General features: G+C 51.9%; 1 protein-coding gene across 1 annotated transcript in view; it reads right to left on the reverse strand.

The window, feature by feature from the left end:
• Window positions 1–9,183: 9,183 nt before the first annotated feature.
• Window positions 9,184–13,481, reverse strand: part of FGF22 (fibroblast growth factor 22) — a 48,482-nt gene continuing 44,184 nt past the window's right edge. The window contains exon 3 of the mRNA XM_069217812.1: window positions 9,184–9,400. Within this exon, the coding sequence (XP_069073913.1) occupies window positions 9,188–9,400 (213 nt within the window). The 3' untranslated portion in view covers window positions 9,184–9,187. The remainder of the gene's footprint in view (window positions 9,401–13,481) is intronic.

Here is a 13,481-nt window from a genome sequence, read left to right on the forward strand (position 1 = left end):
CCCTCTTCAATTCCTCACTTGCCATGACCACCTTTCCCAAAGACTGGAAACATGCAGACATCAAACCACTCCTGAAGGAACCATCTGCTGACCCGGGCAGACTCAAAAACTACCGCCTCATCTCCCTGTTCCCACCAAAGTCCTGGAAAGAGCCATCAACTGGCAACTCAAATATCTGGAGCAAAACCTTCTCCTAGACACCTCCCTGTCTAGATTCCACACCAACCACAGCAGCACAGAGACTGCCTTAATTGCAGTCACTGATGATATCAGAGCCGTCCTACTCTGGGGAGAAACAGTAGCTCTGATCCTCCTCGACCTCTCAGCAGCCTTCGACATTGTATCTCATCACACCCTGATCAAAAGACTGCATCACATCGGTATCCAAGGAAACACCCTCAAGTGAACCGCCACCTTCCTTACCAGAAAAAAACAAGGCACTCCTACCACTTTATGCCCCTGAATGCAAGGACATCATCTGCAGAGTCCCAGAAGGTTCCTTCCTCAGCCCCACCCTTTTCAACACCTACATGACCCCCTTGGCCAACGTTGTCAGATCCCACAGACTAAACATCATATTTTATACAGACTACACCCAGCTCATCCTCTCGCTCTCAGAGGATCCTGCCAACACGAGAACCAACTTCCACAGGTGCATGACGTGCGCCGCCAGCTTGGGTGATGGACAACTGCCTGATGTTCAACACAGACAAACATAAGTGCTGATTTTCTGCAACAATACCACCCACTTGGAATAACTCCTGGTGGCGCTCGTAACTAGGACTATCACCCAAACCGTGGCAAAAACCTCAGCATAATTCTGGACAACAAACTGACTAGGAAGTCCCAGGTCAATGGAGTCTCCTCACACTTTGAATGGTATAGAAAGTCTTCAAAAGGCTTCCCCTGAAAATTAGACGTACCGTCACTCAGGCCTCAATCACTCTCCGACTAGCTTGTGGCAATGCACTATATGCTGGGATCACTACATACCTACAGAGACTCCAGACCATATAGAACTCTGCCGCCAGGCTCATCCTCCTCAGACTGAGCACATGGGTGCAGGGGCTCTTCAAGAATACATCAGTGATGAGCTTGAATACACGGACACTAGGGGGTTCTTTAGGTGTCCAACAATGGAGGGCTGCAAGACATTGATCCGAGGGCCCTTCAGGCGTACACTAATAAAGCACCAGTCAGATAAACAAAGGCCACATTTAAATAAATGTATAACAACATTGGGAGAAAACAGGAACTCATAAAGATGGACTGTGCTTACATCCGTTGAATGTGTCCTGATATCACAACAGGCCCAAACGAACGCAACGCTTAAGACTAAAACACTGGTGCAGAAGGGAGCTACCTTGTGTGTGGATGCACTCCTTAAGAAAGGGCTTATCCTCATGGGATCAACTCCACCCAACCCGTTCACCACCATCATGAACTCCGTTCACTCGGGTGCACATTTTCAACCTCAGAAGGTGCAGGATCTACAGCGAGCTCATCACCCTCTTCAATTCCTCACCTGCCTTGGCCACCTTTCCCAAAGACTATAAACATGCAGACATCGCTGTGAGTGAGGTCAGCTAGTGGCTGAAGTTGGTTGACCCATTGCCTCGTGCTTTTTGCTGTAGTGGGAGGGAGCAAAATGAGAATGAGACAACAGCGGACCAATGAACCAAGAGAGTTGACTGAAAGCCCCTTTAAGTAAGGTTACAATACATAGGGGCTCATTATGACATTGGTGGTAAATACCGCCGCAGTGACGGCCGCTAACATACCGCCACGGCGGCTTCCAACCGTCTGCCATATTATGAGCACTGACTGACTTCCGCCACAATAAGGGTGGAAATCCGGCAGTGCTCATGGTGGTGGACGGTGGTAAGCTGGTGCTGCTAACACCAGCACCGCCCGCCAGAAGGACTCCGCCAGCTGTATTATGACCAGTAATACGGCCTGGCGGTGTCCTGCTGGCGGGAGCTGTTGGCGGTATCAGCGCCCCTTCCCTGCCTGACAACCTCCTCACAGGACAAGGTAAGTCTGGTGTCCGACAGGGGAAGGGGGTGAGAGGGTGGGGGGTGTTGGTTGTATGTGTCTGAGTGTGTGCATGAATGTGTGTGTTGTGTTGTTTGCGTGGTGTATGTGTGTATGCCAGTGTGTGTGTGAATGGTGCGTGTATACAGGAAGGGGGGCTGTGGGGTGAGGGGAGCTGTGACTATGGAGGGGGTGGGGGGGATGTGTGCATGTGTGGTTGTGGGGGATGGAGTCAGTTGTGTGGTGTGTGCATGTCTGCGGGTGTGTACGTGTATGGGGTGTGTTTGAATGTATCGGATGGGGCAGGGGGTGAGTGAGTGGATCGGAGGGGGTGGGGGTTAGTTTGTGTATCGGGGGTGGGTGGGGGGTGAGTTTGGATGGAAGGTGGGGGCATCAAATTAGTGTTGGCGGGGTGGGGGAGCCGCCTACTGTGACAGGGAAGGGCCTACCGCGTTGCTAACGACACGAAACCATGGTGGTAGAGCGGCTCATAATGCCATGGGGGGTACTATGTTGACCACCGGGCTGGAAATAGACATCTCCGGCTCGGTGGCTCATACCGCTATGGCGGTATGAGTGGAGAAGTGGCGGGTTGGCTGCAGGCAACCTGCCAATCTCATAATGTACCGCCAGCCTGTTGGCAGTATTACCGCCACATTACCCCTCGCGGTCAGAAAACCACCTGGGTCATAATGAGGGCCATTATATTTTAGTAAAATCAACAAAAACTTGGCTAGCGCCAGGCCTAAAGCGCTCCTATTACCTGGCATCGGCCAGCTCAGGACACCCCCGTCCCCACCAGACCTCAGCCATGGGGTAGCTACTGCACGCGGCTGCGTTTACTTTGGGGTGGGGTGTGGGGGGTGTGGGGGTAAAGTCGGTCTTTTCCCTCTGTGTGTGAATAAACTCGCCCCACCCCCCTTTAAAAGCCGCGAGAGGAGCGGGCACGAGGGCTCTGTGTCTGTACAAGTGGGTCAGGGATGTATGTACCATCCTCCAGTGATGCTGTCTGCGTGTCTCTATGGACGGGGCGCGGGGCTCCCCTGTAATGGCGCCCCCACATTGCCCTCCAAGGACGGCCCATCCCATGTCATCCCAGCTTCTTCTGTTCTTGTAAATAGATTTTAGCTGCATGCTTGGGGGGAGGGGGCGCCCCCTCATCCATCCTCCCTGCAGGGTCATTTCCGGCTTCGATCGGGCACTCAGAGATGAATTGCTAGTTCACCCCCCTCCTGAAATGAGAGGCCCTAGGGGACCCCCAGCGGAAGGCTCTGTCGAAGAGGGTCTGGCGGGGGCTATTCCTGGCACCTGGATCAATACATTATTCTGTACGTCCCAGGCCGGGCTCTGGCCTTAGCTGGAAACCCCCGCCTGCAGCCTTCCGGCAGCCGCCTCGGGTGCCCCACCCCAGACGAGCTGAGTGCACCCCCCTCCCCTGGGCCCAGGCCTGTGGATCACGCGCCATATCTGATATAGATGCCAAGGGCATCATCACCAAATACTCATAGAGCAGCTGAAGCCAGGGCTGTTCAGGCTGGGAGCTTTTAACATGTGAAGCTCCACCAATGTGTGCTGTGCACCCCACTGGTGCACTTCCGGCTAGAGTCAGCAGGCACTTCAGAGCTGCACAATTAGAGGAAGTTGATGCACAGTCATGGTTAGTACAAGTTAGAGCCGGGGGGGGTCTCCTCCCTGAAGCCCTCCAGGCTCACCCTGGTCCTTCATGGGGTCCGGCTCAGGGCCAGCCTCACCTGCTCCGGTCTCAGCCCCCCAGAAGCACGTGCGATGGGGGTCCTGCCCGCAGGCCTGGGTTCAGGACACTGCTCAGTCTGGGTTGGTGGATTCCAGTAACTTCTGTTTCCAATCTTACTGTCACTTGGAGGATCATTGGTCAGTTAAGTGCGAGTGCTGGTTTGTAGTGAGTGCCTACTGGGCCACCTTCTAGGCACAAAGTGGGTGTAAATCTGTATCGCACACCCTCCTTTGTGCCCGGGGCCCAACACCACAGGGGACACACCACTCTTCTTGCGTGGCCTCCTTGACCAGAAAACCTTGATCCCAGTGGCCACCTGAAGCTCCCAGAAGGCAAACCTGGGGTGGAAATCTTCAACTCCCACTGCTTGTGAATCAGACGACCCCAGGGGGTGAATGATATCAACCTCTTTGGTTTCGAGGAAGCGCTTCCTGCTGGTGGACGAGTGCTGGCTGCGGCGAGCTCTGGGCCTCAGACTGCATTATTTAAAGACCATTCGCAGATGAGCCTCGAAGTGCCCAGAGAACAGGCAGGTGCTGGGTTGGACAAAGTGCGAGGTATTTACAGGGACAGCCTTCTTGGGAGGGTTCATCAGGTTTATCCTGGATGACTTAGTATTCGAGGAAGTGCGGAAAGTCATTCACGTAGGGGCGGTGCAGACCCCCCCAGAAAGGACTGGTTGGTGGTCACATGTTTCTGGACACCAGAGAGGACTCTGGCCTCGAGTTGTAACAGCCAGTGACCTACACGTATGGAAAGTGTGTGACACATTCTCATCAGGGCAAGGAGAAGGCCGGCTGCACTCAGAGGGCTTGTGTGACTGTTGTACATTGAGGAGAGGGTCCTGTTCAGGACTGTGGGGGAGGGGTGGGGGTAGTGAGAAAACCAGCTCTGAGGTATTGTGTTCATTAAGGGTGGCATGTCAAGATCTGTTTCCAGTTCTTGTGGTAAATCTGAGATAGTATGTCACAGTCTGGACGTCTCAATGCTTCAGAACTCTGGGCTCTGGTGTCCTGATCTGGAGGCCGTGTCTCCAGAGGTTAGAGACAGACTGGATCTGGAGCTGTGTGTCACATCCTAGATGTCTCATTCTTCCTGGGCCCTGGTGTCCTGTTCTAGAGGCCGTGTCTCCAGAGGTTAGAGACAGACTGGATCTGGAGCTGTGTGTCACATCCTAGATGTCTCATTCTTCCTGGGCTCTGGTGTCCTGTTCTAGAGGACGTGTCTGGAGCTGTGTGTGTCATCCTAGATGTCTCATTCTTCCTGGGCTCTGGTGTCCTGTTCTAGAGGCCGTGTCTCCAGAGGTTAGAGACAGACTGGATCTGGAGCTGTGTGTCACATCCTAGATGTCTCATTCTTCCTGGGCCCTGGTGTCCTGTTCTAGAGGCCGTGTCTCCAGAGGTTAGAGACAGACTGGATCTGGAGCTGTGTGTCACATCCTAGATGTCTCATTCTTCCTGGGCTCTGGTGTACTGTTCTAGAGGCCGTGTCTCCAGGGGTTAGAGACAGACTGGATCTGGAGTCTCATTCTTCGTGGGGTCTGGTGTCCAGTTCTAGAGGCCGTGTCTCCAGAGGTTAGAGACAGACTGGATCTGGAGCTGTGTGTCATATCCTAGATGTCTCATTCTTCCTGGGCCCTGGTGTCCTGTTCTAGAACCCGCGTGTCTCCAGAGGTTAGAGACAGACTGCATCTGGAGCTGTGTGTCACATCCTAGATGTCTCATTCTTCCTGGGCTCTGGTTACCTGTTCTAGAGGCCCAGTCTCCAGAGGTTAGAGACAGACTGGATCTGGAGCTGTGTGTCACATCCTAGACGTCTCATTCTTCCTGCGCTCTGGTGTCCTGTTCTAGAGCCCAGTCCCCAGAGGTTAGTGACCGACTGGATCTGGAGTTGTGTGTCACATCCTAGACGTCTCATTCTTCCTGGGCTCTGGTGTCCTGTTCTGGAGGCCGTGTCTCCAGGGGTTAGAGACAGACTGGACCAGGAGCTGTGTGTCACAGCCTAGATGTCTCATTCTTCCTGGGCTCTGGTTACCTGTTCTAGAGGCCTTGTCTCCAGAGGTTAGAGACAGACTGGACCAGGAGCTGTGTGTGTCTCATCCTAGATGTCTCATTCTTCCTGGGCTCTGGTGTCCTGTTCTAGAGGCCGTGTCTCCAGAGGTTAGAGACAGACTGGATCTGGAGCTGTGTGTCACATCCTAGATGTCTCATTCTTCCTGGGCCCTGGTGTCCTGTTCTAGAGGCCGTGTCTCCAGAGGTTAGAGACAGACTGGATCTGGAGCTGTGTGTCACATCCTAGATGTCTCATTCTTCCTGGGCTCTGGTTACCTGTTTTAGAGGCCGTGTCTCCAGAGGTTAGAGACAGACTGGATCTGGAGCTGTGTGTCACATCCTAGATGTCTCATTCTTCCTGGGCTCTGGTGTCCTGTTCTAGAGGACGTGTCTGGAGCTGTGTGTGTCATCCTAGATGTCTCATTCTTCCTGGGCTCTGGTGTCCTGTTCTAGAGGCCGTGTCTCCAGAGGTTAGAGACAGACTGGATCTGGAGCTGTGTGTCACATCCTAGATGTCTCATTCTTCCTGGGCCCTGGTGTCCTGTTCTAGAGGCCGTGTCTCCAGAGGTTAGAGACAGACTGGATCTGGAGCTGTGTGTCACATCCTAGATGTCTCATTCTTCCTGGGCTCTGGTGTACTGTTCTAGAGGCCGTGTCTCCAGGGGTTAGAGACAGACTGGATCTGGAGTCTCATTCTTCGTGGGGTCTGGTGTCCAGTTCTAGAGGCCGTGTCTCCAGAGGTTAGAGACAGACTGGATCTGGAGCTGTGTGTCATATCCTAGATGTCTCATTCTTCCTGGGCCCTGGTGTCCTGTTCTAGAACCCGCGTGTCTCCAGAGGTTAGAGACAGACTGCATCTGGAGCTGTGTGTCACATCCTAGATGTCTCATTCTTCCTGGGCTCTGGTTACCTGTTCTAGAGGCCCAGTCTCCAGAGGTTAGAGACAGACTGGATCTGGAGCTGTGTGTCACATCCTAGACGTCTCATTCTTCCTGCGCTCTGGTGTCCTGTTCTAGAGCCCAGTCTCCAGAGGTTAGTGACCGACTGGATCTGGAGTTGTGTGTCACATCCTAGACGTCTCATTCTTCCTGGGCTCTGGTGTCCTGTTCTGGAGGCCGTGTCTCCAGGGGTTAGAGACAGACTGGACCATGAGCTGTGTGTCACAGCCTAGATGTCTCATTCTTCCTGGGCTCTGGTTACCTGTTCTAGAGGCCGTGTCTCCAGAGGTTAGAGACAGACTGGACCAGGAGCTGTGTGTGTCTCATCCTAGATGTCTCATTCTTCCTGGGCTCTGGTGTCCTGTTCTAGAGGCCGTGTCTCCAGAGGTTAGAGACAGACTGGATCTGGAGCTGTGTGTCACATCCTAGATGTCTCATTCTTCCTGGGCCCTGGTGTCCTGTTCTAGAGGCCGTGTCTCCAGAGGTTAGAGACAGACTGGATCTGGAGCTGTGTGTCACATCCTAGATGTCTCATGCTTCCTGGGCTCTGGTTACCTGTTTTAGAGGCCGTGTCTCCAGAGGTTAGAGACAGACTGGATCTGGAGCTGTGTGTCACATCCTAGACGTCTCATTCTTCCTGGGCTCTGGTGTCCTGTTCTAGAGCCCAGTCTCCAGAGGTTAGTGACCGACTGGATCTGGAGTTGTGTGTCACATCCTAGACGTCTCATTCTTCCTGGGCTCTGGTGTCCTGTTCTGGAGGCCGTGTCTCCAGGGGTTAGAGACAGACTGGACCAGGAGCTGTGTGTCACATCCTAGATGTCTCATTCTTCCTGGGCTCTGGTTAGCTGTTCTAGAGGCCCAGTCTCCAGAGGTTAGTGACCGACTGGATCTGGAGCTGTGTGTCACATCCTAGACGTCTCATTCTTCCTGGGCTCTGGTGTCCTGTTCTAGAGCCCAGTCTCCAGAGGTTAGTGACCGACTGGATCTGGAGTTGTGTGTCTCATCCTAGACGTCTCATTCTTCCTGGGCTCTGGTGTCCTGTTCTAGAGCCCAGTCTCCAGAGGTTAGAGACAGACTGGGAGAAGGTTAAAGATTTGTAACCAAGAACGCGGAAAGGTTTAATCTAGAATTCCTCTGAGCAGAGAGACTCAGAAGTGTGCACGCAGACACTGTAGGCTGCAGAGGAATTGAGACCAGGGTCCTGGCTATCAGGTACAGTGGCACCGTGGCCCAGCGGTGTCGGGGGGAGGGGGGGCGTGGTCAGTGACCCCAGTTATGGCATTAATTTGCTACCTTTCTATTGGAGACGGAACACCTTTTATTTTCTTATACTGGGGCGCATGGCGCCCTTAACAGGCCTCTGATTCAGACCATGGAAGCATTTACAAGAACCTTTGATGGGCCAGTGACCTGGAAGTGGAACTCTGAGGTGGAAGGAGAACTGCGACCTGGCTCTAGGCCAGTGACCTGGCTCTAGGCCAGTGACCTGGAAGTGGAACTCCTGGCTCTAGGCCACTGACCTGGAAGTGGAACTCTGAGGTGGAAGTAGAACAGTCAGCTGGATGAGAAATTGTGATCTGGAAGTGGATTTTTAAGAGGGATAACTGGACATAACCACAATGTTTACATTTTAATATGTTTAGTGTAGACAATTTTATAAAGTAATTGTGAACATTTTTTTTTTATTTTATTGATTCTGGGGCCCCAATTATTATTATTATTATTATTATTTTTTTTTTTACATGAGGTGCAGCACAGTATTACGAAGACCACTGTTCTGCTGCATGATCATCTCTGGAAATGTAAATCCATGAATGTACAAGCCTTTCTCTTGTTCATTTTGCCCCAATGACCACTTTGCCTCCAAACTTCTTGGTATCATGGTGTCATAATTCCTGTTGAACTGTGATGTGTTCCGATGCTCTCTAGGACCTTGTGCGTCCTAATGTACAACTTAAAATTTATAGAAATAAATGTAGGAAAAGCGGGTGCTCGAGGGAGGGCAGAGTGAGGGGTGGACGACCCTCCCCCGGTCAGCACTGACGTCACAGAGCAAAGGTCACGCTACAGCAGGTGTATAGGGGACTCTACTTTATTTGCTGCTTTGCTTTGTCTGCACATATGATACATATGTCTGATGTGTGTATATCATATCAGTGTTCAGGGTCCCTCTGCTCCAGGCTCCCGGCAGCGGAAGCCGTGTCTGCGAGCCCCGTCCATCCCTGGGACCAGAGGCTAGCTCACTGAGGCGCTGCTGAAGGCGCAGAGGCGCCCTGCCGACACTTCTCTTCTCAGCGCGGGCGCCGTCCTTTAAATGGAACCGGAGCTGACCAGGTAACATAAATAAAATATTTAAATAATATCAAGAGATATAAAAAAATATATAGTTTCTGTAAAAAATGAGTTTGAAGTCAGTAGGGGAAAGGCCTGGCAGACACCAGCATGGGCAGGAAGTGCGCCGAGAAGTGCTTGCGCCGAGTCCGGTGTCCGCGCCTTGGAGCGCCTCGGCCGTTCAGGGACACGAACATCTGGCGGCCGCGGTGCTTCCAGCGCCACGAAGCATAGGTGTTGTAGCCATTCTCCTCGATGCGCTCCTTGAACCGGCAGTTTGGGTTGTACTCCCTCTGAGGTGGACAGAAGAGAAAGGGTGAGTGATTTATGTACACGTCTGTCAGTCCACCCATCTCATCTCCCACCAAAGTACCTATCAATTGACATATCAATACACCTATTGACTGGCCCGCCAATGCATTAACAGACTGAGCTCTCAACCCATCCATCAACTTGCTTGTCAACCCATCAATCAATTTGTAACTTCAGCAATTAACTGACCGGTCCATCAATCCATCATGACTTGTCAATCCATTCATTCACTGACCTGTCAATCTATCCATCCATCAACTGACCAGTCAATCCATCCACCCCAAGTCCCGCCAAAGCGCTTATCAATTGACATATCAATACACCTATTGACTGGCCCGCCCATGCATTCACAGACTGAGCTCCCAACCGGTCCATCAACTGGCTTGTCAATCCATCAATCAATTTGTAACTTCATCAATTAACTAACCGGTCCATCAATCCATCAAATGACTTGTCAATCCATTCATTCACTGACCTGTCAATCTATCCACCCATCCACTGACCTGTCAATCCATCCTTTAACTGAACTTTCAGTTTATCCATCACCAGGCCTGTCAATTCATCCATTAGTCTGTCAATCCATCCATCAACTGACCAGTCAATCCATCTACCCCAAGTACCGCCAAAGCGATTATCAACTGACATATCAATACACTTAATGACTGGGCCACCTATTCATTTGCTGAGTGAGCTCCCAGCCGGTCCATCAACTGATCTGTCAATCCATCCTTTAACTAAACTTTCAATGCATCCATCACCTGACCTGTCAATTCATCCATTAGTCTGTCAATCCATCCATCAACCGACCAGTCAATCCATTCACCCCAAGTCCCGCCAAAGCTCTTATCAACTGACATGTGATACACCCCTTAACTGGCCCACCTGTCCATTCATTAACTGATCTTTCAATCCATCCACCTTGAGTCACACCAAAACTCTTATCATCTGACTTGTCAGCCCAGCCGTCCCCTGACTTGTCAGCCCAGCCGTCCCCTGACTTGTCAGTCCATCCGTCCCCTGACCTGTCAGTCTATCCATCCACTGGCCTGTCAGTGTATCTATCCACTGACCTATTAGTCCACCCGTCCCCTGACCTATCAGTCCACCCGTCCCCTGACCTGTCAGTCCACCCGTCCCCTGACCTGTCAGTCCACCCGTCCCCTGACCTGTCAGTCCACCCGTCCCCTGACCTGTCAGTCCACCCGTCCCCTGACCTGTCAGTCCACACGTCCCCTGACCTGTCAGTCCACACGTCCCCTGACATGTCAGTCCACCCGTCCCCTGGCCTGTCAGTCTATCCATCCACTGGCCTGTCAGTGTATCTATCCACTGACCTGTCAGTCCACCCGTCCCCTGACCTGTCAGTCCACCCGTCCCCTGACCTGTCAGTCCACCCGTCCCCTGACCTGTCAGTCCACACGTCCCCTGACCTGTCAGTCCACCCGTCCCCTGACCTGTCAGTCCACCCGTCCCCTGGCCTGTCAGTCTATCCATCCACTGGCCTGTCAGTGTATCTATCCACTGACCTGTCAGTCCATCCGTCCCCTGACCTGTCAGTCTATCCATCCACTGGCCTGTCAGTGTATCTATCCACTGACCTGTCAGTCCATCCGTCCCCTGACCTGTCAGTCTATCCATCCACTGGCCTGTCAGTGTATCTATCCACTGACCTATTAGTCCACCCGTCCCCTGACCTATCAGTCCACCCGTCCCCTGACCTGTCAGTCCACCCGTCCCCTGACCTGTCAGTCCACCCGTCCCCTGACCTGTCAGTCCACCCGTCCCCTGACCTGTCAGTCCACACGTCCCCTGACCTGTCAGTCCACCCGTCCCCTGGCCTGTCAGTCTATCCATCCACTGGCCTGTCAGTGTATCTATCCACTGACCTATCAGTCCACCCGTCCCCTGACCTGTCAGTCTATCCATCCACTGGCCTGTCAGTGTATCTATCCACTGACCTGTCAGTCCACCCGTCCCCTGACCTGTCAGTCCACCCGTCCCCTGACCTGTCAGTCCACCCGTCCCCTGACCTGTCAGTCCATCCGTCCCCTGACCTGTCAGTCCATCCGTCCCCTGACCTGTCAGTCCATCCGTCCCCTGACCTGTCAGTCCTTTCCTCCACTGACCTGTCAGTCCTTTCCTCCACTGACCTGTCAGTCCATCCCTCCACTGACCTGTCAGTCTATCCGCCCACTGACCTGTCAGTCCTTTCCTCCACTGACCTCTCAGTCCATCCATGAGCTGACCTGTCCTAGTCCAATCAGTCGTGGCGTGTCAGAATATGGAGGGCAAAGATAATGAGGCCTAAATCTCGAGAACCAAAACACTGGGAGCGTATGTGGATATAGGTAAGAATATATGTACTGTTCTTAACGCCACATCTAAGTACCTGCAAGGGGTACATGTATATTATTATATATTATTAATAATACAGGTAAGGCCATAAATTCAATTCTTAACTCCACATCTAAGTACCTGCAAGTTGTACATGTATATTATTAATAAGATAGGTAAGGCCATATATACTATTCTTAACTCCACATGTAAGTACCTGCAAGGGGTACATGTATATTATATATTATTAATAAGATAGGTAAGGCCATATATACTATTCTTAACGCCACATCTAAGTACCTGCAAGGGGTACATGTATATTATATATGATTAATGATACAGGTAAAGCTATATATACTATTCTTAACTGCACATCTATGTACCTGCAAGGTGTACATGTATATTAATAATAATATAGTTAAGGACATATATACTATTCTTAACTCCACATATAAGTACCTGGAAGATGTACAAGTATAATACATATTATTAATAGTATAGGTAAGGCCATATATACTATTCTTAACTCCACATGTAAGTACCTGCAAGGGGTACATGTATATGATATGTTATTAATGATACAGGTAAAGCCATATATACATTCTTAACTCCACATCTATGTACCTGCAAGGTGTACATGTATAATATATATTAATAATATAGGTAAGGCCATATATACTACTCTTAACGCCACATCTAAGTACCTGCAAGGTGAACATGTATATTATATATTTTTAATAATATAGGTAAGGCCATATATACTATAATTAACTCCACATCTAAGTACCTGCAAGGGGTACATGTATATTATATATTATTAATAATACAGGTAAGGCCACATATACTATTCTTAACTCCACATCTAAGTACCTGCAAGGTGTTCATGTATATTATATATTATTAATAATACAGGTAGGGGGCATGTCCAAGATGGCGACTGAAGCTGCAGAATAAACTGCAGCTCTGCTCCCGGCCACCCGAATATCCTGCATCTAGGCTCCCCCGCCTTCCCGGCGGGTTGCCGCATGCCCTACCACTTTGAGGGGCCACCGGGGAGCGTTTGCTCGACTGTTGGAGACGAGGGAGCCGCCTTATACATGCGACACCTTCGCCGTGTGGAGGGAGTGGCCTGGCCTGTATGGCCTGACTGCGGCCTCGCGCCTGCTCTGTGCGGGGGGTGTGGGCGATCCCAGACTCTGGACGCCCCCGCGCGCACTTCGGAGGCTCGCCTGCGGAGACCTCCGCGATCGGAAGATCCGGGGTCTGACACTAGACCGTGCGGACGGGGGAGCATGGATGCCGCCGTGGTGGAGCCTCTGCGTGACTTGGCTGCCGTTGCGCACCATCTGGGAGGCCCCTACGGTCCTCGCTTCTATCTACGCTGCCCAACACGGAGAGTTGAGGCCATTTCTTTCTTTGTCTAGCGGGGGCCCCGAGGTCTGAGCAACGCTGAGGGTGAGTGCGGTGCCAGGTCCCAAGCACCCCCCTCCTCCTTTGCATACCGTGAGGCATATCTACCTCGACCCCCGCGGCAGGGAGCACCGGGACCGATGCATGATCTCGCGGATCGGAGATCAGGGAATATGTGTGGGTGATGAGGTGATTCGGTGGCACTCCTCGTACCACGGCTCATTCTACATGCATCCAGGGAAATCCCTACTGCGATCGCGCATGGGCTCCTACCGGCGTGAATGCTGCTACCGCTCTTCTCTCCTGCTGCTTCAGCTG

The sequence above is a fragment of the Pleurodeles waltl genome, chromosome 12, assembly GCF_031143425.1.
Source record: "Pleurodeles waltl isolate 20211129_DDA chromosome 12, aPleWal1.hap1.20221129, whole genome shotgun sequence".
Lineage (NCBI taxonomy): Eukaryota > Metazoa > Chordata > Amphibia > Caudata > Salamandridae > Pleurodeles > Pleurodeles waltl.